At 52.0% G+C, this 25,764-nt stretch overlaps 1 protein-coding gene across 1 annotated transcript in view; it reads right to left on the reverse strand.

Moving 5' to 3' along the window:
* Positions 1 to 25,764, reverse strand: part of KSR2 (kinase suppressor of ras 2) — a 268,896-nt gene that overhangs the window by 99,155 nt on the left and 143,977 nt on the right. Inside the window, exon 5 of the mRNA XM_037156240.2 lies at positions 11,475 to 11,659. Coding sequence (XP_037012135.1) covers positions 11,475 to 11,659 — 185 coding nt within the window. The remainder of the gene's footprint in view (positions 1 to 11,474; positions 11,660 to 25,764) is intronic.

Here is a 25,764-nt window from a genome sequence, read left to right on the forward strand (position 1 = left end):
CCCCTTCCTCACCCCATTACCCCCTCCATCATTTCTCTTTTAAAAGGGCATTTAACACCAACAGATTTGAAGGATATTATCTCAAGCTAAAGGGCTGTTTATTAAGTTCACTAACACACTTCACGGAAACAGTACCTTTCTTGTCCTAATTGTGTTTTTTAACCTGGCTGGAAGCTGGTCAGAACGTCACCAGGTGCCACCAGGTCGGGGGCTGGTCTCTGTCACAGTCCCACAAGAGCCTGTTCAGTACCCAGGTTCTGGGCCAGGCCTCAAAGATGGGATGGGAAGGAGGTTCTGTTGCAGCCGATCCAGACGGCCCACGCCTAGGCCTGCCGGGTCTCCCCTTGTCCTGCACCTGAGGGATGGGACCGGCAGTGTTGTTCTGACACCACCACGCAGCCCTGACTTCGCAGGGCCTCACACGCATCTGTCCAATGAATGAACAACCCCAGGGCTGGGGGGGAAAAGGCAACATTCTGGGACCCTTTGCTCAGCTGTCAGTCCCCTCACTGGCCTCGCCACCCACCCCCACCTGACCTGTCGGTCCACACCCCAGGTGCTGCAGCTCTGCCTGTACTTCACACCTGCCCGCCCGCCCACTTCCTCTGCTCCTGCAAATGTGCATTTGGGGGCCTGAGCAGATGTCACAGCGCCGGCTCAGCTGAAGATGCAGCACGGGGACCAGACAACCTGAAGTCACCAGGGTGTTAGTAATCAGGAACAGCACCCGGTGATTTATGGCCCCTGAAGGGCCCTAGCACCTGTCAATCACTTAGGACCCATTCATAGGCCAAAGCCTGTGCTCTATTTATTTCTAGGGCTCCAGATGAGAAGAGAAAGTTCGCAGCACCTGCGCTGAGGTCGTAGGAGTTCAGCAAATCCTACAAGAGCTTAGCTCTACCCGGAACAGCTTCTGAACAGGCCGGCTACTCCAGCTGGATCCGGGGTTCTTGACCTTGGCGGCACATTGCAGTCACCCAGGGAGCTTTAAAAAGTACTGACGTCTGGGGCCCACCCTCCCGGGACTCGAATGTCGCTGGACTGGAAGCAGCGTAGGAATCAGAATTTGTAAAACCAGCCTCCCAGTGATTTGAATGTACAACCAAGGTGGGAAACCACTAGACTAGAAACTGTTCCTTCTTGCTTCGTGGCCGAAAGCTGATGGGGAAGGGAAAAAAGATTCCAAACGCCCTCTGTAAGTGGGAATCTTACGTAAGCAGAGAAGGGAATACTTGTCAAGCAGGTTCATATCCCTCTTCTGAATTAATAATCATTCATACTTCTTCCTGGCTACTCAATGAGGAGAAACAAGCGAGAGCAAGAATCGCAGGGGCTCAGTCCCCAGACCTGTGGGTTTTTACAGGGTCAGTAGTTTCTCTCGCCTGCTCAGCATCCTGATTCTCGGAGTTATATCACCCTGGAGTTCCTTGGAGATTCATTCCTCTTGGTCATAATCCAATTGGTTCAGTGGGGTTGACTCTACCCATTAGCTTCAGGAGTGGGCCAGTGACTCAGGTCACATGGTGTTTTCCATCTAACTGACTGGAGTGGTTGGTTTAGGACAGACATTTGTGTGCCCCATCAGACCAATCAGAGCTAATACTGGGACTCCTTTTTCTGATGCACCTAGATCTGCAGAATGGAAGCCTGGAGTATCCAAGGGCCCCCATGAAGGGGGAGCCTAACTGAGAATGAAACCCACAGACAGGAAAGCAAGACTGTGAGATGGAGAGAAAGACCATGTCCTGAGGACACTGAGCTCCTGGATCCAGCTGTTCCTAAAGCCCTTATTTATACCTAGATTTTTTTTTTCAGTGCATGAACCAGCAAGTTCCCTGTTTCCCTAACTTTGCAGATGAGAAACCAAGGCTCAGAGACATCACTTTCTCAAGATTTCCCAGCCTGTAGGGGGCACTTGGTTTTCAGCTGGGATCTGAAACCAAGTCTTGCTTGGCTCTGAAGTCTGAGCCAAAGCTGGCCCACTGCTTGTTTTTATAAATTAAATTTTATTGGCACACAGCCCTGCCTGTTTGATGACTTAAGGCTGTGTTCGTGCTACTGTGGAAGAGCTGAGTAGTGGTGCCAGAGACTGTTGGCCTGCCATCCGCCCCTCCCTTCTCTCCTCAGCACTTAGCACCAAATTCCAGGCCTTCCTCCCAAGGACAGTGCTCTGGTTTTGGGAAGCAGGGTCGGGGAGGGTCCTCCCTCCCTTCCTCCCTCTCTCCCCTCACCCCCCATCTCCAGATCATCTCCATCAAGGAGATGGAGCACAGAGGGGTGGGGAGCTCTGGAGGCTGGACGATGGGTAACCGGAGGCAGGAGGGGGAGGAGAGAAAGAAGGGACAGCGAGGGGCAAAGGTGGGCGCGAGACTGAGAGCGTGAAGGTGACACAGAGGGAGAAAGGAGGTGGGTGACAGTGTTCCTGGGCAAAACCGACAGAAAAAGACACTGATCCAGAGGCACAGACAGACAGACAGACAAACATTAGGGCAGATATGACAGGGAAAGTAAACAGAGAAGGGGAGAGTAGGAAGCAGAGATAAATGTGGGCCCTAAGTGTTCCCCCAACCTGTCTGGTGGTGCCCCGACTTCCAGCAGAGACTGTGCTAACGGTGGCCTGGGACACAGCAGCGTGGGCACAGTGAGACAAAGCCCTCAGTCTCTAAGCCCAGAGGTAAAGGTCACAGCCCAGGGTTAAGCTGGTAAGTTTCCGTCAACCTTCCTGGCCCTACTGATTTGGTTTAGAGTTAAGCACATGGCCACTCTGGTTGAACCAGTGCATCTCAGACCTAAACAATTGCACCTCTCTACTGTGGACCTGACAGGGAAGGGGCTGGGACTTCTGCAGTCATCTTGCTACCACACGGAGCCTAAAAAAGTGAAACCATCTCAGAGAAAAGCAGAACTGAGAGAGAGAGAGAGATCAAGTCCTGACATGGACTGAGCCCCTAGATCCAGCCATGCCTGCAGCCTACAACTCTTGGATTTTTCAGTTACATGTGTCAATAAATGACCTTCCTACTAAAAAAAGTTTGGTTATCTGCTGCTTGTAACCACGTGTCTCAAGCCATATGTCAGGACCACCATGCAGTGATAAAGACCTACTCATTTTCTAATAACAAAATAGTTTTTGGCTGTCTTGCTTGGCCACTTGCTTCTCTGGTCAATTAAGGCAGGACGATCATCCATAAAATCACAATGAGTGCACTGACATCCAGCGACTTCAGTCCCTGCCTTCGCGATGCCAAAGCTGGCCAGCTCTGCAGCCCTGGAGTGCTAGAAGCAGAATCCTCTTTCCTTCTGCCCTCTGGATCCCTCGGAGCAGAAGGCTCAGCACTGGGCACAGAATGAATGTTCAGAAGTGTTCTTGTCCGTTCACAAATATCTATACATGCAAAGATCTACAGGGCTATGTGCAGCCCTGTGCAAAGTGCTGCAGACACAATAGTGAGTGAGAGAGCGATGCAGTCGCTGCCTGCTTGGAGCTGGTACTGGGGGAACAGGGCACTTAGCAAAGACTCACATAAGCAAACAGACATTTGCAAACTGTGATTGATCTACAGTGTTTCCGAAGAAAGCACAGGAAAATGAGAGAAGATGTAACTAATGCTGGCTAGGGGGTTAGGGAATGCTCCCCCACAAGGAAGTCACAACAATGAGGGGGGTGTCTGTAGCCCAAGGATTTGAGGCAGGAATGTTTTTAAAGGCCAGTGGGGCAGAAGGAGCAAGAAGAGATGAGAGGAGGGTTAGGAGCCAGCTCACCAGGCCCCTGTGGGCTGTGCCAAGGTTCTGGGCTATCATCTGTGAACAACAGGAGGCCACGGTAGACTCTTTACCCGGGCTTGGGGGCCAGACTGTAGAAGATGACTTTCACTGATTGCATTTGGGGCCAAAGTGGGCATGAAAGATCCATCTGGGGACTACTTTATAACTTGAAGCAGGGTGGTGGTGACGGAGCAGTTGGAAAAAAGGCAACAACCGAGGTTGAAATTCACATCCTGTTAGCCAAATCTTGCCCCTTGCCACTGTTTGTAAATAAAGTTTTATTGGCACACGACCATACCCACTTGCCTTGGTATTGTTTATGGCTGCTTTGTGCTTTAGCAGCAGCTGAGACAGAGACCACATGGCCTGCAAAACTGAACATATTTACTCTCTGGTCCTGTACAGAAAAAAAAAAAAAAGCTTGCTGATCCCCGTTTTAGAAGGTTAACTCAACAAGACTTGGAGAAGGGCACTGTGGGGCGGAAGGGCCGAAGAGCACTCCCAATAAAAGACACACTTGCCCAACTGGGTAGATGTGTAAGATGGAGCCACTAGGGAAGAAACAGTTTTCTTGGGGCAGGAGACAAATTTGTTTAAAACAACCCACTACGTCCCAAGGAAATTAGGTCAGGCCAAGGTATAAGAAGACAGCACATGCGACTTGGAGTCTGAAGGCACCACGGTACGGTTTCTGTTCTTGGCTCTGTATCACCTCTAATCATGCGTTTCTCTTCTTGGAGTATCGGTTTCCTCGTCTATAGAATGGGGACGCAGCAGCACGAGTGAGAGATCCGAACGCCTGGTATACATGCTGCATGTACAGCTCTCAGCAGCGTTACTCATTCCCTCTCTTCTTGTTGCTATCACACCCACTTTAACCTGAGAGTTCCTCACTAGGTGATGTCACTGGACAAAGGCACAATCAGACACGGGTCCTGGTGACACGGAATGGGACTGCCTACGCCAACAGCAAGTACCTAACGGAGGATCAAGACTCACTGAACGACCGACCGCCTCTGGCCCTGATGGCCAACCACTTACCAATTTTTGTTGCCACAGTTCCTGGAGGGAGCGATCACAACAAAAGGCCTAAGCTGCCTCTTGCATGCTGAGCCCAGATGGTGTGTGCCATGGCAGGGAGGGCCAGCTGTGCAGGCAGGCCAGAGAAGAGTCGACGACAGAAACCCAGAAGTGGCCGGGCACTCAGGACAAAGCCACACACACATGCACAGACCGAGGGCCCGCCATGCACACAAAACATGTCGCCTTTTCAACCAGGATGCTGCTCCCCTCCTCTGCAGCACTTTCAGCTGCCAGTCTGCAACTGTCACGGTGTGACGGAGACAGCCATCAGCTGGCCTTCGGGAGTCCCAACCTCAAACCCCAGCTCTGTAACTCTGAGCAAGTTTCTTCCACTCTGTGCCCTCAGCGTCCTCATCTGTAAGGTGAGGGGTTGGGCTCAATGATATCTGAGGCCTCTACCACTTCTGACCTCTCTGATTCTAGAGCAGAGTTTAAAAACTGGGAGCCCCAAGACCCCACGCGACCCATATGCCTGTGGAGCTATGTAACACTGCCTCGCGCAACGTTAAAAGATTTTGCACTGGATGCTGATTGTTTTACATCGGGAGATTTCTCATGAAAGTCACAGCCTCTGACTTGTTCAGAAAAATTCAAAGACCTGGCAGCCATGGTCCCGCAAAGGAGGGATGCTCTCACCAAGGAGAATGCAGCTGCGTGAGAAGAATTCATGCCCATGCTGCACAGCCGAGTAATACAAGGAAACATCAGACAAACCCAAACTGACATACTGCTATATACACGCAGCATGTGATCTTGCACTGGATGCTCTAACCAAAAAAAAGCAATAAAGGACCCTATCAGGACAATTGCTGAGATTAGAATATGACTGGATGAAACTCTTGATTCAACGTCAAGTTTACGGAATCTGGGAACTATGTGGTTATGTAAGAGAGTATGAAACCTAGTCTCGATTGAATGTTCGTTAAACATAAGGAAGAAAACAGGGTGGGGGATTACAGAGAGAAGGCAAAGGTACAGCCATGTTCAAAACTGGTGAATCTGAGCAAAGGGGGTGCAGGACTCCTTCGTATTGTTCTTACAACTCTTCTGGGATTTAAATTACTACAAAGTAAAAAACTAAAACTGAAAATTTTTCAGTGCTTCTCAGGTATCAGCCTGCAGAAGCCCCGGAGGGCTGCCGAACACTCAGGTGGCTGGGCCCCTTCCTGGAGCGTCTGACTCGGGAGGTCTGGAAGGAAGATGGCATGAAACCGCATTCCTAGGAAGCTCTCGAAGGTGATGCTGCTGCAGCTGGTGGGCCCCAGCGAGGCCCTGGTGCAACCCAGTTTAAACTGCGGAAGTGACCACCAAGAGAACCAGACGCAGAAAGAGCCTCTGCAAGGCAGGCCCGGGAAAGGGACAGTGCAAGGGACCCGTGTTTTTCATTAGGAACCTTTCCGTATCATTTTGTTTGTTTCCAGGAATATGTATTTTGATGCCTACAAAGCGGGCAAGTAGCAGAGCATCAGTGCATGTCAGGGACCTGCTGGGACTGGGGTTTGTAAACTGTAGCAACAATGTATAGCACCAATGTCGGGCAACACAGACACTTTCTGTGTCTGCTGGGGAGGTGGAACGGTGGGGAGCAGCTTTCTTGGGGAGCAGAAGTTCTGTGGGTCATTCCAACAATATGCACGCTTCCCCCTTGGAATTGCTACCGCCGAGTCAGGTCAGACCCAAACTTCTCAGCATCTCTCCCGATTCTGAGATGAGAATGCGGTTTTTTGGGCAGCAAACTTCCATGAAAACAGGCGCCCCTCCTCCCCCTCTCCCAGCGGGTAATGAACCTTGGCCTCAAGCCTCATTAAGCCCCATTATATAATTGCCCCCCTCCCGAGTCTCTTTATAACCCTTCCGGTGGCTGGATTCTTGGGAGTAGGCAGTTTGGCGTCATCAGTCTTTATTGCTACCTGCTGCCGTCTCCTTCCACCAATCAGGCTTCTGACTCAGCCCCAGGCACACCAGGGCAGGCCCTCCGCTGAGGGTCACCTCTCTGTCACCTGGTCCCCTGGACAAGGAACGGGGATTGCTCGGACGAGAGATGAGGAGAGGGCAGGGGAAGACGGGACAAGAGGAGCACATGCCATTTTCCACGACACCTTGTGAAGGACAGTACTTCACAAGACAGGGCCTCACATAAAACTCCAGCTGGTGTCATTAGGACCAAGACGGGGAAGTTGGGGAGTCATCAGTCACTAGTCCTGACCCCCACAGGTGGCTCATATAGAAACACACGGGAAACTGCAGGAGGGAGAAGTACCCTGTCCTTATGCATCTTCTACCCAAGATGCCCCAGACGGAGCGGGTGCAGAGGCTGAAGCTGCCCAGACCCCATGCGGACAACCAGTGCTCTGAAATCAACATGGGAGCCCCTGGGTGGGGGCGACGACTGGTGAGCCAGGATGGGTGCTGCTTTCTGGGAGGCATCCCCAAAGCCAGGCTGCCTCCAAACACAGCCCCCCCCCCACAACTGGGCAACAAAAACCACTTGAACAAGGTCCCTACGTGAAGAGCAAGCAGGTTTCGGGGAACACAGCTCTGTGACCTTACTCCGCAGGTGGCTGAACGGTGGTGGGTTCAGAATGAGGGTGAACTTCATCTCTTTCCTGACCTTGTGACCTTGAGAGAGTTTGATAAAACCTCTCGGCCCCAGTTTCTTCATCTGTAAAATGGGGATAATAACAGGACCTACCATTTGGAGGCGTGTGAAGCTTAAATGAAATAATGGAAGTAAATGGCTTTGCCGAACTGATGATACCTAGATCGCTGTCAGCACAACACATGCCAGTTGCTATTATTATTGACATTCTTGTCGTTGTTACAAACTGTCTCATCACGTAACCTACAATAACAGTTCCCAAAGCTGCCCTTTACCGAGACTCCGTGTTCCTGGCTAGGAAATTCACAAGCACTTTTCATTTTGTCCCCACTAATCCTTGCCAGGTAGAAGTGGGCTCGGGGGGTCGGTGACTTACCCAATGACACGTCAGCAACCCTTTAGTTGCCATAGACCTGAAATCTCTCTCACCAGCCGGTAATGAAAGACTACCTTCCGTCCAGGTGGAAGAAGCCTCTTGATAAGGGTCACAGAGGCTGCCTGACCTAAGTCAGCTGGGATCAGAGAGAACCTATAAGGACTCACAGGCACACAGCTTGTATGTGGGACCAAAAATGGCCCACGGATAGAGGGCATCCGATCAGACATTGCTGGGGCCACACCCAGGCCAGGGGCAACAGAACAAATACGGCCAGGCTGGGAGGGAAGTCCACTGTTCTCTCCTCTGGAAAGCAGGTTCTCGGCCTGAGTCAGCACCTTCCACAGAGCGCAGGAGAAGCTGATCAGTTGTGTTTTGTGCATGGCCAACCTTGGAGATAGATTCCTCCACTAGTGGGGGCTCCTGTCACTGCCCTCCCTCCCCTGCTCGTCACCCCCAAACCGGGGAAGCAGGGTAAGGCCCGAGGAGGTGAAGTCCTTCTCACAGCCTGTCTGAGGTAGCTCAGCACCCTGAGGGCCCGAGACTTGGCCACGGTACGGCCAGATCTGCCTAACGCTGCCTCCCAACATTGTGGTCAGGAGTAGTGAGATGGCCCATCACCAGCCTTCACAGTGAAGCCACAGCCAGAGCAGACAGTGACAAAGGGGCAGAGGGACTCAGCCTGTCAGGGACACAGCCTCAGCTGGGCCAGCGGGAGGAAGGCTGACATGGGGTGGGGGGGTTGCTAAGAGACACAAAGTTCTTTTCTGAAACTGAAGAGTGGTGAGGGGATAGGACGATTTCAAGCAAAGGGGGAGACCAGCACCCAGCAGCTGGGTTCACCCAAAAGCCCCTCCTGGAGTACCCCAAATTGGCTTCCTGAGTTAAAAGAGGGGCCTAGGAACAGCTCGCTGGGTAAGCCTTGGGACCACAGGGTCTCTAAGCTCTGACACAGACCCCCCTGGAGTCGTTCGTCATCCAGTGGGGGAAATTGAGACCCAGAGAGAGTCAGGAGCTCAGGGAACTAAAGAGACAGAATCCGAGACGGCAAGAGTCGGATCTGGGTTCAGCACCTGCCACACAGGCGACGTCATTCACCTCAGTTTCATTCATTCTGGGCCTCAGTTTCCTCATCTGTAATGCCTGCCTCAAAGAGCAGGGTGAGAAGAGCCTTCATCATGAGAAGGTGGGGGCGAAGGTCACACAGACAATTGGTGGCAGAGCCCGAGGGAGCTTCCCTTATCCAGTCTGGAGCCCGTGCCACCCGGCTGCCTCCTGCTGCTATTTGTCAGGGTCAGTGGACATGGGACTGGCCCAGGGGTCCAGCCACTGGTCGGGCTGCACACTCGCTCTCCCAGCGGGGCTCAGACACCATTGTCTCCCTTCCATGGAGGCGAAGGGCAGCTCTTTGCATACAAGGACCAGCACCAGCTCCAAAGAGGCAGCGGCACTTCCAGGGCCCCCTCGTGCCAGGAGCTGACTTTAATTAAGGACTTTGCTCCTGGCCACAGGCACACAGAGAAGCCACTCCTCTCAGGAGGAGACGAGGGTGGGTGGGAAAGTTGGGGGGCCCTGCTGAACACTCACAACGCTCTTTCTGGCAGGAGGAGGGGTGTGAACACTCAAGTCCCTGTGGCTGTTTTTTTGTTTTTATTAAGTGAGTTACAGGTGATTCTGCTCTGGCCAGAACTGAAGTGCAGAGCTGTGGCCAGACCCTCAGAGGCAGCCCTGTGGACATGCACTGGTAGGATGACAGTGGCCAAAGACAGAGCTGGCTGCTGACGGTGACGACATCAGGCCAAGGTGAATTCCAAGCTCTCTTGGGACCATGGGAAAGGGGGAGTCAACTGAAAGGCATTTAGCCACAGCCCCCAAGTTTATTGTGGAGCTGGAGGACGGAAATGCTATAGGGAAAAAGGGGCTAGTAAGTATCCTAACAACATCTGCCATTTGTTAGGTGCCACCTGTGTGCCAAGCACCATGCAGATGACAGATGAGAGCTTGTCTAACACCAACACACGTCTGTGAGATGCGTCCATTGTGACCCCCGGTTTACAAATGAGGAAACTGAGTCTAGAAGAGACTCTAGGCTGGCCCGGGGTCAGTGCCAGAGCTGGGCCTGGAACACCCAGGCACCGCCCTCCAGGGCCAGGACGTGCTGCCTCGCCCCTTTGCCCCCCCCCTCGACCGCAGTAACGTGGCGCCTTCTCCTCCTCCTCCAGGCTCCCAGGGCCGCCCTCATGAAGCGTTTCTGGTCTGACAGTGATTTCTCCCAAAAAATTGAAAAATGGGCTTTCTGGTGTTGGTGTGGGTTCCAGGTACTATTTTGGTTTGCTTGATTCAGGGCCTGCACCCCCCGGCACCAAAACGAGCCAGGCTCCGGAATGTCTCCTAACTGACGTCCACATGGGTCTCTGCTGATTCCCACAGTGGACACGCGAGCCACCCTCATGGGCTGTAAACTGAGTTGACCGGCCCCAGGCCCACCACCCAGCTGGACTCAGCCAGAGCTCTGAACCCAATGGCCTTGACACTGGTCAGAGAGGTTGGATGTTTAACATAGAGGTTATGTCTTAAGTATCCAGAGAGAGAATTAATGGGTGTCATCAAATTCTTAAAGGGCCCACAGCCTTATGTAAAGAATAGGACCCCACATTTAGAGAAAGGCACCCTGCTGGATATTTGGGGGGCCTTGGTGATCAAGCCATGCATCAAGATAGAACAGACCCAGATTCGAATCCTGACTCAACTACTCAACAGCTATGCAGCTTCAGGCAAGTTGTTTGACACCCCTGAGCCTCAGTTTCATCATCTATACAATGGGGTTAATCCATCTGTACCATGGGTTATCCCAAAACAGAAATGGGAACATGCAGGTGGATTAGCACGGACTGGGGCTCTGTAAGTACAACTTATCATTGACGGGAGTGGCAACGCCCCATGGACCCCCTGCAGCTGTACTAAGCGCCCGGGGCAATTTCTTCCACATCCCACCACCTCCCACCTCCCAAGTTCCCATCAGTACAAGTTCCTGGCTTGGCTGGAGGACAGGTTCAGGGGCTCCCCTCTGAACACATCTGTGCCTGTTCAGCAAAAGGGGCCTCTGGGCAGAGAAGATTAAGTGCCTTCTAAGTTAAGACCTAAGCCCTCGATTACCAGCAAGTTCCATCTCTGCTCTGAGCGATAACGACTTTGCCTTCAGCAGACGCGGTGGGAGCTGAATGTAAACCACCCCCGGCCACACTCGGCCCAGAGTGAACCCGAATGCATCTTGGAGATGTAAAGGTTATATTGTGTTGACCTGCATGGAGGGGGGGGGACTTACAAAATATAATCATGGAAGCCTTAAGCACAGCAGAAAAAGAAAACGCCTGTGACCAGGCTGCTAAGGAGCAGAAGAGAGGACAACGCCAACGTTTCTGTCCTTGAATCCCCTGCGTGCTTGCTCCCCTGTCATTCCTACCACCTCTGGGACCGATGGCAGCTGCCTGTCGGCCTCCTGAGCACCATGGATGCCCCCTTCCCTTCGAAAGCATTTGAATGGGGCGTGCGTGGCACAGGTAGGAGGTTGGCTGGCGGACATGAGTGAGGAGCGTTCGGTGAACGCTTCACAAGCATTTTCACCAAAGAGAAAGGGTGTGGGTGACTTACTTGAGGAGAAGTTGGCCTCCGTGTGGACGGGAGGGGTGGAGGGCATGAAGGGCCCGTGCCCCACGAAGAAGGAGCGGAGGGAGCGCTCAGACAGGAGCGGGGAGCGCTGCTGGGCCGGGATGTTCTCACAGCTGCCCACGCCACTGTGGATCTTGAGGTTCAAGGGCTTGCTTTTCTTCTTGGCTCTGGAAGGGAGACAGAGAGAGGAACGGGAAATGTACCCATGCACTCACGAAATGAGAGTGGGGAGACCCAACACCTGAGCACGATGCCCGACACTCATTCCCACCCTGGCCCAGCCCAGCGACTCTCCCCACGCCCCTCACTGCGCTCCAGCCATTATTCTGTGCAGTTTCTCGCCTCCAACCCTCGGCCTATAGTGTCCCCACTGCGTGGAATGCCGTCCCCTTCTTTGCCTGGTTAGTCCCTATTTGTCTTTTATGACTTGGTTCTGGTACCCTCTCCTCCAGGAAGCCTTCCCTGATGCCCCAATCTCCCCCAGCCAGGATTGAGTGTTCTTCGTCCGAGAAGTCTTCCCTGATATTCCCCTTCTCTCCTAACCTGGATTGGCTTATTTCTCTCGAGTCTCCTCAAACATTCTGTATATTCTGTGGCTGGACTTTCCTATTTTTCCAAATCTGTTCTGTTTGGTTTTTGTCCCCCAAGTGGACCGTGGGTCTTTGAGAGCAGCGATTCTGTATCATTCATTTCCCTGTCCTGGGCAAGTGGCACAAAGCCTAACACACAGTAGGTGCTCATTAAATGGCTATTCAATGAGTGATCTGCATTGAGACTCTGCACTTACCACATTATGTCCTAATACTCTGTCTTCCACACTCAACTGTGGGCTCCCTGACAGGAGGAACTGGTTCTGAAACACTTCTGCTCTTCCCAAAGAGTTCGGGTGGTCAGTTTAAGAGAGTTTGGTTTAAAACAGCATCAAAACTAACCTCCCTACTCTTCTCCCTGCCCAACATCACCCCATTTGGGCCTGGCCAGGAGGTGGGCGCCCTCTGGTGGCCAAAGTGAGCCCTCCTTGCAAACGTCCAGAGCTCTGGAAGGAGTGCCTAGGCAGGTGTGTTCATGTGAGACTGGAGGTCTCCACATACGCAGCCGAAAAGCCACCCTCTCCAGGAGGCCTGTTGCTTCAAGGAGCTCGGGCGTGCCTGCAGAGTCGTCCCCTCCCAGGGCCTGCGCTGGCAGCCCCACATGTCCTCTCGCCACGGGGCTGCGGCAAGTATATCCACAAATGACCGTTGTACAGAGGGATAGCTAAAAAGATGAATAACAGATAGATGGAAGAACGGATGGATGGATGGTGGATGGAAGGAAGGGTGGGTAGATGGACAAATGGAAGCAAGGATGGAAACAGACGGATTCATGAATAAAATGGGAAGGGTTTCCCAAGGAAAGCAGGATAGAAGCACGGACAGAAGGGATGGACAGAGGGAGGGTGAAAGCATGGAAGGACAAAGGGATGAAATAAAAGAGATAGTGGGAAGGGAGAAGGGATAAAAGAAATGGAGAAGAAGGAGAGGGTGGACGGGTGGAGAGATGGACGGGTGGGTAGAGAGACAGATGATGTGTGGACAGCTGTGTGGACACATCAAAGGATGGAAGGATGATGGGTAGATGGTGGAGTGGACGGATGCAATGAAGGAAGAGAGGGGGGCAGGATGGAAAGGTGGGCAGGTGGAAGGACGGAAGAGAGGCCGGGAGGAAGAGGACGTGGGGGGACGGATGGCAATTTACTCGGAGGAGGTAGGAGGGGGTCCTGTATCGCTTCCCTCACTCCAAGGACGCCTTTGTGGACAGGATGTGGGGTTCACCCTCCCGGCCTCCCCTCATCACCCAGGAATGCTCAGAGAGGAAAACAGACGCAAATAACTGTGTCGAACAATTGTGACTGCGTACTGAGAGTTGGGGAGTGTTTTGCAGACGCCGTTAAAAAGGATAACCTCTCCACGATCTTCACAGGCTATTAGATATTACATAAAGCTCTCCTCTGGAAATGGAGCCAATTTTAGAGAAAGCTGGAAGATGAGGTGGCATGACACGTTGACGAGGGCCACTCCATCCTCTGCGGCTGTCGGAGCCCTGGGGCGACCGTGTGCTTTCTGGATGGGCGGGCAAGTCAGGACCACCTGACATGGGACACTGTGCCCACAGCAGCCCCGGAGCCCGGCTCAGCATCGACAGAAGGGAAAGACACCCAGCTCCGGGGCCATAATCTCTGCTCGGGGGAATGTATTTGCTTTACCACGAACAGGAAAGTTCTTCTGACCTTCCCGAGGTCTAATTCACACAGAATATCCAAACTAAAAGGACCCTGAGAATTCTGGCCTCTTCTTCAAATTGGCTCACTACCTCCCGTCTCCAGTCCCACCTTCCCATCCAGGCCCCCCCCCCCCCATTGGAGCCGCTGCTGCTACTGCCTGTCAATCAGGTTCTCGATCTCACTAATTTTTTTAACTGTTGGTCATATTGAGGTGAAATTTGTACAATATAAAACTAACCACTTTAAAGCAAACTCACACTGTGCAAACCTAGTTCCAAAATACATGCTTCATCCCAAAAGAAACCCTGTGCCCATCAAGCGGTGATTCTCCAGCCCCTTCCCTCCGCGCCTGGTGATTACCCACGTCCCTGTCCCTCTGGGTTCGCTGCCCCTGGACGCCTCGCACAAATGGAACCGAACAACAGGTAAACTCTTGCACCTGGCTGCTTTCGTATAGCATCGTGGTTTTGAGGTTCACCCATGGCGTAGCCCGTGTGGAAGCCACACCTTCCTATGGCTAAATTAATCCCATCACACTTTGATTCTTTACGATGCATTTTCCACCCAGCAGCCAAAGTGAGGTGTTGACAGGTGTACATTCCCCTGCTTAAAAACTTCCAAGGCTCCCCATTGCTCTGCCCCTCTATGGCTCCAAGGGCATCACAGGACCCTCAACGCCCACTCTCAAGCTTCCCCTGGTACCATCATCACCTCGCCATCCTCTGACTCTAGCCACAGTGGGCACCAAGTTCTCACACACCTCCGGGCCTTTGCACATGCTGCTCCTTCCGACTAGAACCCTATTCCCCGCCCTGCCTGTCAGCGGAGACTTACTCGCCCTTGAGGAATCACTCACCCAGACACACAGTCTCACACCTCACAATTAGTTCTATCTCGGGTCATAGGTGCGCCCTGCACCCCTTGCTTTTTCTCACACATCCCAGGTGGAATCCTGCACTTACTTATGTGGCCACTGAATGAATGTCTCCCCCAGGCCTGCGCCTGCCACGCAGACAGGAAGGACTCATACCCACGGCACCTCACACAAAGCACGCACCCCAGAGTGGAAGGGCCAAGGCCGGAAGCCGGGTCAGCAGGCTCCCAGTACCCCACCTCCAGCAAGGGCCACTGGCACCTTCCACCTTGGGGGAATTCTACAGGACGTGGCCAGTTTCCACCTGCGAGTCGGGAGGGCTGGCTTAGCAGGATCTTCTCGGTGCACTCCCCACTATGGGCTCCTTGAGGACAGAGACACACCTTGGTTTTCTTTTTCTAGCCCCTGGGCACCCCCTGTCTAAGTCTTCAGCTGGCTTCGCACTCACAAGGCTCCAGAGCAACACACATCTGCCAGCCCGCCTCTCGGCGCCCTTGTCACAAAGAGCGAGGAGAATCCCAAAGGGGTGTTTAGTCCTTGCAGCATTTCCTGTTCCAGAAGTCTGCTTGGCTTTGAGGCAGGCAGAGCCAGCGGACTCTTCACCCTCAGCTTCCTTGTGCAGGGCTGTGTCCCCTTGAACTCCAAGGCTGTCACCCAGCCAGATCCCTTAGTGTCTCATTACCAGGACGTCTGGAGCGTCTGGCCCAGCCAATTGGGAGGAAATGACAGGGCTGGGGACAGACCAGCTCCCTGCAGGCGCAGGTGGGGACAGGCGTGAGCACACATTCTCGCACACCGCCCTGTGCTGCAGAGTGCCCATCCAGTAACATTTTCCAGAACAGGAGAAAATGCCTGCTGGTCCTCCTTGTGGCTCAGTGACCTGTCCCTCCCTCTCAATTTAACTCCTTTGCACTTGGCCTGACCTGATTGCCTAATAAAGATTCAAAACTAAAGAACAGCACCATTTCTTGGGTGAGAAGGGAGGGGCAGGGGCACAGACCTTCGACCCAGCTGCTCCGATCCCAGGGAAGGGGGTCATCTGAAAGCACAAGGGCCTGGCACTTCTGACACTGGGAGGACACTTAGTGAGAAGCCACTCGGCCCAGGTGACAACCCTCACTTCTGGCTTGAGCACACCCCCACAGCAGGGCCTTAAAAAACCAGGACCTGGCAAGACAGAGGCTCGAAGGACCCCCCGGAAAGTGGAAGCGGCAGTCGCGGTGTGACTCCCCGCATCTCCCTGCATGTGGGGAAGCAGCCGGGGCTTTCATTTACTCATTGGTGCTCCGTCGCCCCCAACAAGAAAAAGAGCTAGGTATATAGGTATTTGTCTTTCTCTAAGTTAAACTTTGCTCAGTAGCAGATCAGCTCCCAATATTGATGAGACTGACCTTCTACCACAGACTCTAAAGAACACTATAAATGAACAAAAGGGGAGAAACAGACTCATAGACACAGAGAACGGACTGATGGCGGCCAGAGGGGCTGGGGCCGGGGGTGTGGGTGAAAAAGATGAAGGGATTGAGAATCACAGATTGGCAGTTACAAAACAGTCGTGGGGATGCACAGTACAGCGCAGGAAATACAGTCAGTAATAGTGTAATAACTATGCATGGTGCTGGTGGGTACTGGAAATACCAGGAGGAACACTTTGTAAAGTGTATGATTATCTAACCTCTATGCTATACACCTGAAACTGATGCAAAATAATACTGAATGTCAACTGTAATTGAAAAAAGTGTTTTAATTAAAAAAAAAAAAACAGACCTTCTACCAATTCTTGATTTGAGGACAGGGAAAATTTTTTCACACACACACACAACACACATTCCCCTCCTGTCCATTAAGACACTGCTTCAGATTCAAGGTGAGAACAAGATAAAATAAAAGGAATGGGAAAAAAGGCAGGTAACAAAAATCTTGGCCTTTGCAAGTCGTACGCTCTCTGTCTCTACTGTGCAATTCTGCGGCTGTGGTGCGAAACCAGTCACAGACAACACATGAATGAACGGGTGCAGCCATGGTCCCACAAACCACAAAACCAGGCGGCGGCCGAAGTCGGCCCTCGGGCTGCAGCTTGCCAAGCCCTGTCCTGGGAGGGTCTGGACTTCCGTGAAAGTAGGGAAATTGAAGCACACCTCCCAAAGTAACCCCCAAATGCCACCTCCCACTGCCTCCTTCACCCCAAGAGCAGCCACCCCTGCCACCTGAGGTCTTCCGCTGCCTCAGCCTGACCCCACCCTCCTGGGTTAGGCTGGGTCTTGTCTGAGCACCTCTGTGTGCCTTCAAGCTCTGGCCACAGTTTTGGAGTTCACACGTGCTTTTCCGACTCATTACGTGATGCCATTTGGAAGTGCCAGGAGGGCAGGGACCATATGTGGTTTGATTTTTGTGGATCCCTAGCGCCCAGCACAGGACCTGGCATATCAGTAGTGAGGGGTCCATTATCTAAATGAATCCGAGAAAACCCCAGTGCTTCCAATCACCATCACGCAAAAGCTGGTGGGCTCCTTGTGGAAGGCAGCGGGGGAGGGGCAGAACTCCCACGCGTCATTTTGCCTCAATGTTGTGAGAAGGGACCAGGTTGGCACCCCACCCTGAATATTTATTTCCAGTTGGAGGTGTTCCTGCATAGAGTGCCTAGTGGGGAGGGGATGGTACTGAACCTACAGGAAAGCTAGGGGCCTTCACTAGCCCCCCTGGGGGAGTGAATTCCAGCGCTCACAGGACTGCAGACGTCAGCACTGGGCTCAGTCTGTCTGGGACGGCAGTGGGCAGGCCCTGTGCTCAGGACACGTTATCTCATGTGGGGTTAGAATAATTATGACTTCCATTGTATAATTAAGATAACTGGGGTTCTCCACAGTTAATGTTTCCAGACTATAACTCAATATAAGGCCCAGGGTGTGTGTGATCACAGATCCCACTGACTTCAAAAGCCTGGTCTTAACTGCTCTCTGAATCCCCCTGTCGGAGCTCATGACACATGTTCCCATTTCACAGATGTGCCTGCACAGGCCTGCAGCTGGCCAGGCCATCAAGTTCAGGGCTGGCTGAGAGGACCAATTGCTCACTTGCAAGCTGGGTATCTTGCCAGAAGGCTGGTCTCGGCCAGCTCTTGACCTGGACATGGACAACACTGCCTCTGCCCATGGAATAATCCGGAACCCATGGCCCCTCTCCAGGAGCACGCCACTGCCCAGCCCGGCCCTGCTTCCCCCGCCCCAACCAGCCAGCCTTGAGTCTGCCATCCAGGCCCGGTCTGCACCAGCGTCCAGGCATGCTGATTTTCCTGCAGTCCTCTGATTAGCAACTAATCTTATTTATTTTTTTTTGTTCCCCAACCCATAAATCAGTTACAGGCCGACTATCTACACAGGCCATCCTTTCTGACAGAACCCGGGCTCATGACAGCCCTCATTATTAAAAAGGATGGCTGATTTGGGGCAGAGACTTCACGGGCGTGTGGCTGGATGTTTCCTTTGAGGTTTTCTTCCCCATCCCCTTGCCAGAAGGAAAAACGAGCTCCGAGGCGGGAGGGCACAGCGGCCTGTGCTGGCTGTCTTCCGGGGGCTGGTGGGGCCAGTAAGTGCTGGCCTGGGCTGGCTTCTTTCCCCTCCTCTTGGCCTCCCCCTGAGCAAGAAATCATTTGACTCACAAACACTTCCTAAAATCGGGAACCATAAAGGAGGTAGAGAGGGAGGGCCCAGGAAAGGGACACTGGTGGCATCATGACCCTCAGCCCATGACACCCACCCTTCTGGGGGCGGTTTGGCCTGACCCAGGTGACCCCGAAGGAAGCCTTGTGTTGCACTGACAAGGTCACCCAGTATGGAAGCAGAAGGCCCTGTCATTACTTGGCAAGTCACCTTGGGCTGTGAGGCTAGTTTCCCCTCTTGTCAAAAGCAGGGAGTGGCCCATGTACCTTGGTTCTCACTGCGGCAGCTGCCACTCATCGAGCCCCGACTATGTGCCTGGCCTTGTGCTAAGCATTTTATAGGCATCACTCCTTCTATTCTGTAAGATATGAACTGTCATCTCCAGGTGAAGGAACAGAGGGTCAGTGACTCACCAAGGTTTCACAGTGTGTAGGGGGCAGAGCGAGGATGTGAACTTGCTTCTGTCTGACCCCAAACACTCTTAGTCTTAAAATGTATTGTAGCCTCCCCAGGACCTGGCTCTGCCTGGGACCATTTGGAAAGGAAGCAAAGCCGTCTGTCATCTGGGTTCTCGGCACCCCGTCATCACCATAGGAATCCACCCAGAGTCCGCATCCTCGGCAAACACAGAACTTGCAACTGCTCAGGTAAAGGGCGTCCTCTCTGCCAGTGAGGGCAGCTGGAGATACTTATTCGGACTAACTGGGAGTATTCTGTCACCACAGAAGACTTCACAGAAGCTTCCCTTATGCTGGGAAAAATGAACTGAGAGTGAATTCCTACGGACGTGCCAAGAGAGACCACATTTCAGCCTGGGAATTCTACAAGAAACGCACTGAAATACGCCCATCACGCCTTCGAGGGGGACAACAGCATCTACCCACTGTGGCGGGTTTGGAGAGGGGGCTGGCTGGGTGCCTGTGGGCCAGCCGCCGAGCCTCGGCTGCTCTCACTTCCCATGCTTGTCAAATGAGGGTTTGGGGCAAGACCATCCCTCCTCACTGATCCTGCTCGCTTTCCTCCAGACTTACGGCCATGACCTTGTGGAAGGTCAAAATCTGCGAGGCTTTCATTCCTCTCATTTATACAACGGGATAACCTCTCCAGACCCTCCGTCTGCCCCCTGCTTCTGTGGAGGTGCATGAGTCAGCACCAGCCGAGCAGACAGCACGGGAAAACTGCCGCCAGTGTGGAATGTTTAATAAGTCACTCGGGTCCATCCTACAGGGACCTCAGGAAGAAAGACAGAAACTCTTTTTCCCCCCGTGAGTTTGAAGAGCTGCTGCCCGAAATTGGTGTTGTTTTTCCCAACCAAGACCTTCGACCTGCTTTCAGCTTTTGCTTCCAGCGGTGACTCGTTAGAATACAAAACTTGTTCTTTCAGATTCAAATAATGTGGATGGCGGGCTCTCTGGGAATCCTGACTTAACACGTTCATCCACCTATTTATTCTCACTCAGCAGGATCCGAGTATTTAAATACAGGGTCCGGCAGAAGTGACGCCTGCTGGAGTGTGGTTGGTTGGGTAATAATATGGGGGTAATAATTTGGAGTGTTAATTGGAACATTTCACCTAAAATGTCACATGGTGTTGAGTGTGATATTGTTATGCTACAGAATTACATGCTTATGATTTTGTAATAAAAGATTCTGGCCCTGGCTGGTGTAGCTCAGTGGATTGAGCGCGGGCCTGCGAACCAGACAATTGAGGTTCAATTCCCAGTCAGGGCACATACCAGGGTTGCAGGCCAGTTCCCTGCAGGCCAGTTCCCAGCAGGGGATGCACGAAAGGCAACCATACATTGATGTTTCTCTCCCTCTCTCCTTCCCTTCCCCTCTAAAGATAAATAAATAAAATCTTAAAAAAAAAAGATTCTGTAATACAAAAGGGGTGTTATTTGGGCTGGATGCTGTATCTCAGCCACTAAGAAACGTACGGCTTTACAGGGGGCATTTTATGTGCGACCACCCAGCATTCACCCCACCCCCAGTGTACCTTCTGGGGAAACCTCTCTCCTCCCCTGTGCACAGTCACATCCGGATGACAACAAAGAACAGACACCTTCCCTCCTAAGTCACCAGGTGCCAAGTCGGACCAACTGGATTCCCTCTAGAAAACATGAATTTTGAGTGGAGTGATACATGATGGTTGAAAAAATCTTTGAAGCTCAGTTTATCTACTCGTGGTCCCCCGCAAACCGATCAAGTCCTTCCTGACACACAGAGCCCCCGAGACCCTGGATCCTGCTCCTTCCCGAGATTTCTTGTCCATCCTGAGGGTCATCCCCACATCTTCCAGGCAGGTTCACTGTCTCATCAAGTCAGAGAGACCTGGCTTCTGCTGTTTGCAACCAGAGACCCCACTGCAGCCTTCAGACCTCAGAAGCTGAATTTCCCATTTAAGAAAAGTCTACGACTCAATTTTCTTCTAAGTCTGACTAATACCCTCACTCCAGCATTTTTCAGATCCTTTGGGGCGGGGGGCCCAGGCATCTACCTGCATTTTAACAATGTCTCTTCAAAACTGCCGCCACGCTCCCGGGGGCCACTGTTCGGCCCCGCAAGTCCACGGCGCTGACACCTGCCTGTGCTGCTACCGGCACGCTCGGCACAGGCCGGTGCTCTGGTCACGAAGTACCACTCACGATGCCCACCTCTGCTCAGGCTCCCCACGAACCAGGCTGAGAGTTCAGGCCAGACCAGGGAGGAGCCCGGCAGAAGAAAAGAGGAAACGTATCACCGAAGGGAGCTCTCTGGGATAGCCACAGGGTCTCAATGGCACACACCATGAATGGCATACATCCACCCCATCAGGAGAATCCAGTGTTTATGTCAAAACCGAGGAACCCCCGTGACAGCCCAGTGTAGGGGGTCCACACTGGAGCATGTAAGGAGAGTAAAGCAGCAGATGTCTTAATAGGGGAGTGATCTGATAGAATATGGCACAGCTGTACTTGAGAGCATAGTGTAGTTATCAGAATGAACAAGGTGGCTCTATCGCCACAGTCAACAAATTTTCCATAAAGGGCCAGACAGTCAACATTACAGATTTTGCAGGCCATGCAGTCTCCATCACAACTGCTCAGCTCTGCTACTAAACCACAAAAGCCATCCCAGGCAATATGTAAACTCATGGGCGTGGCTGTGTTCTAATAAAACTTTATTTACAAAAACAAGGAGTGGGCCAGATTCAGCCCAGGGCCATGGCTTGCCCACTCCTGTTCTCCATGAGCAGAAAAAAAAACTCTTGAGACACATTGATTTGGGAAAAAAAACTCACTGCCAACCAACACGTTCAGTATGATCTTGTCTGTTCAAATACAAATATATATAAATGTAAGTACATATAAATAGGTCAACACGGTGTTTGAATATATTTACTGTATATTCCTGTGTTGTATCTAAGGCCACAGAGAAAGAACTGGAAAGGCTCCCACTGAGAAAGACAGGGGAAATGAAGGGGTGAGGGGAACCTCCACATTTGATCGTGTGTCAATCTTTTGCAGAGCTGACGCCTGCCATGAGTGTCATGCACATGTAATTCATAAGGAAGGGAAATGCAAGAAGGGAGGGAAGGAAGGAAAGTAGGAAGGAAGATGGGAGAGAGGAAGAAGAAGGAAGAAGAATAGAAAAGAAATAAAAGAAGAGAAGGAAGGGAAGAAAGGAAAGAAGGAAGGCTGTGTACCAATAAAACTTTATTTGCAAAAATAGGTGGTGGGCTACCTGTGGTCCATGGGCCACGTTTTCTGACCATTGGTCTAAAATATCAACTCCAATCTGACTGATGGCTGCCAGAGGGGAGGGGGCTGGGGGACTGGGTGAAAGGGATTGAGAAGCACAGACTGGTAGTTAGAAAACAGTCCAGGGATGTAAGGAACAGCACAGGGAATATAGTCAATAACAGTGTAATAAGTATGCATGGAGCCAGGTGGGTGCTGGAAATATCGGGGGGATCGCTTCGTAACGTACATGGTTGTCTAACCACTATGGTATGTTCCTGAAACTAATACAGAGTGACACTGAGTACAAACTGTAATTGGAAAATAAAATTTAAAAAATAAGAAAATATCAACTCCGGAAGGTAAGGTCACGGCAGTTTTGTTAATAAATAGTTATTCCCTGGTGTCCGGGACACACCCTGGTACAGAGAAGAAGCTCAAGAAATAGACGTTGAAAGAATGAATAATGCCCAGCCTCTCTCTTTTAATCTGGGAAACTAACAATTCGATTGTTATCCTAAGCCCGTGACTCAACCATGTATAAAGGGAATGTGGCTTTGTTGCTCATTTAAATGTCTTAAAATAATTGTTGCCAGCACACAGGTTAATGAAATGGCACTGATCCAAAATATATATCAGCCTGGCTGGTGTGGCTCAGTGGACTGAGTGCCAATGACCTGCAAACCAAAGGGTCATTGGTTGGACTTCCAGTCAGGGCACACGCCTGGGTTGCAGGCCAGGGAGGTACCCCGGTTGGGGCCACATGAGAGACAACCACACACTGATGTTGTTTCTCTCCCTTTCTCCCTCCCTTCCCCTCTCTAAAAATAAATGAATAAGATCTTTTCAACAATTCTTTAGGAAATCAGTCTTCATTCTCATGTTCTCACAGCCAAGGGGTCTCACTTGGGGGCACTTCACTAGCTCAGAAAACAGAGAAGCAGGATCGATGGCTTCTGCCCAGAGCCGGGGGATCTGCTTCCCGGTCCCCGCCCTGCACAGAAGCCAGCCTGTGGTTGGGCCGGCTCCCGGGTCTGCGGGCAGATGTTGCCATCTCCAAGGAAACCACATCTATAAAATGCTGCACTCGGTGTTTTCCAACCACAGGCAAACAGGCCCTAATTCATAGGAAAATCTATGAACCGTTGCTCATACTGGAACACGGCCATGGGGGGAGCATGACATGGGTGGGCAATGCAGCAGATGAGAAGGGAAGATGAGCAGAGGAAAGATGAGCAGGTGAGTTTTTAAAGTAGGAAGAAAACCCTTGCACTCTCGGACACTTTGTTCCATGATGCCCGGAAATCAAGGTTGACTGGCATCTCAGCAGGCAGACTGGGGTGGGGGGGATGTCAAATCCAAATCGTTTTAAGTCTTTGGGAAATAGCAGAACCTGGGGTCTAACTGCTGCAAAGAAAGGCTGGGGCGGTGGTGGGCCCTGAGTCCTGCGCCCTCACCTTGCTCCACAGGCACCTGGGACCCGGGTGAGAGGCTCCCTCCCCTCTTCCGCCTGCATATGCAAATGCACCTGCCCCTCAGCACCTGGATGAATTATGTATCAGGTGTGGCAGGCTGACAGAGACAGACAGCTGCCACCAAAGGCCATGCTGGGTGCAAACTGAGCCATCACATCAAGATGTTCCTGAAGTGCCCCCCCACCGTCCCCGCCGCCCCCTGTTCACAGAATCCCTGTGCTGTGTGGTCGCCTCCATCACTGTCTACAGCGTCCGTCCCAGGTCTCCTGTGGATGCAAAGGAAGGCAGTGTCTGTCACGGGACGAGCCGTGAGCTGCAAATTAAATCAAGGAGCAGGAGTAAAAATCAAGCTAATAAGAAGTTTACTGTCCCTTGGAGACCTCCCCACTCTGGGCACTGGGATAAACATTTCCCCAGCATTATGTCCAATTTTCAGAGCCCACGTGGGAGGTAAGGGATCATGTCCCCATTGCACAGAAGGGGGAACTGAGGCACAGAGAGTGGAAGCTGCCTGCCCAAAAGCCTACAGAGGTGGTGCTCCAGCCAGACCCAGTGAGTTGCAGGTCTGTGCTTCGCCTCTGTAGGTTGTCATAGCTACCACCTGGCTGCTGGGGCTCAACAGAAGGAGGGACTGACTACTAATGTGAAGTAGATACAAAAAGACAACCAACCCAGTGAAAACATGGACAAGAGACTTGAAATTTGTCCAAAGAAGATATACAAGTGGCAGCCGACAGGCACACGGGAAGATGCTCAACATCACTAGTCATTAGCAAAGAGAGAATTAAACCAGCAGGAGATCCCATGTAGCCCACTAGCGCAGCTCTAACTTAAAAAATGGAAAATAAGTGTGGATGAGGATGCGGAGAAACAGGGGCGTGGCTGCGGGGGTGGGGGAGCAGGATGTGCAAATGGTGCAACAACGTGGAGAAAACTGATGGTTCTCCAGAAAGTTAAACAGAATGACTATGACACAGCAACTCCACTCCGAGATACGGATCCAAAAGAATCTCCAACCTCAAGCAAATACACGTTCACACCTGTCCACGACAGCACTACCCACAACAGTTAAAAGGAAGAAAGAGCCCAAAGGTGTGCCCGTGGATGGGTGGATGAACAAATCATGGCCCACCCACACAAGCAGAACATTACTCAACCTTAAAAGGAAGGAAACTCTGACACATGCTCCAACGCGGATGAACCTGCAGACATGATGTTGAGTGAAATAAAAAAGTCACAAGAGGACAAAGCTTCTGTGATTCCACTTACAGGAAGTGCTTGGAGGCGTCAAAGTCACAGAGACAGAAAGTCGAGTGGCAGTTACCGGGGGCTGGGAGAGGGGAGGGCAGTGTTGAATGGGGACAGAGTTTCGGTTTGGGACGATGGAAGAAGTTCTAGACTTGGAGGGTAGTGATGGCCGCGGAATCGCGTGCCTGTACTTCAGGCACGGAATGGTGCACCTGAAAATGGTGAAAACGACAAATACGGTGTGATGTGTATTTTATCGCAATTTTGAAAACGCGTTATGTTAGCAAGTAGATCGTTTATCCTCTAATATGGAAAGGTGAAACGGGCAGAAGGGTCCTGCGGGAAAAAGGGGAGAGAGCAAGACAGACAGACAGACACGCTTGGACAGGCAACTGCTTCTCCTTGAGAAAACTAAAGGGAGTGTCCAGGCTCTGGGTGGAGCAGGTGCCGTTTCCTGGGAGAAGGAAGCTGAGGGTGGGGAAGGGAGAAAAGCTGACAGCTGTCACAGTGAGAGAAGCCATCAATCGGCAAGTCTGCCCCCTGCCACCTTCCCCACAGCTGTCATATACCTGGCTGTGTGCTCTCCACCTGCTCAGATCCAATTTAGCTGGAGATTCAGGGCTCCCCAAGTACCAAAGCAAATGCCAAGTTCATGACCATTAGCAAAGGGCCTGTAAAACCCGAGTCTGTTGAAGTTCAGCAAAGTGCCATCTGCCACCCTGGGGAGGCTGCCAGGGCCCAGCCTGGGTTTCTGTGGGGACCCACGCCTCCACCCATGGCTGACACATTACCTGCTCTACACAGACACCAGTGGACGGCGAACCCAGTGAGAGCCGAAGGCTCAGAAGCACAGTGGGTACCGACTTTCGGAAGCAATTGTAGCCATAACCGTCTTGGAACAGCCTGAGCTAAGTTTTGCAGTGGACGCCAAGAAAAACGCAGGTAGGAGTCCAACAAACTCGGAATCACTTCTCTGAACCTTGGATTTCTCTTCTGTACAAGAGGGCAGGCTATGTCCTAGCATGGTTGGGTCAAAG

This window comes from Artibeus jamaicensis, unplaced genomic scaffold, assembly GCF_021234435.1.
Source record: "Artibeus jamaicensis isolate MK-2021 breed Jamaican fruit bat unplaced genomic scaffold, CSHL_Jam_final contig_525, whole genome shotgun sequence".
NCBI classification, from domain to species: domain Eukaryota; kingdom Metazoa; phylum Chordata; class Mammalia; order Chiroptera; family Phyllostomidae; genus Artibeus; species Artibeus jamaicensis.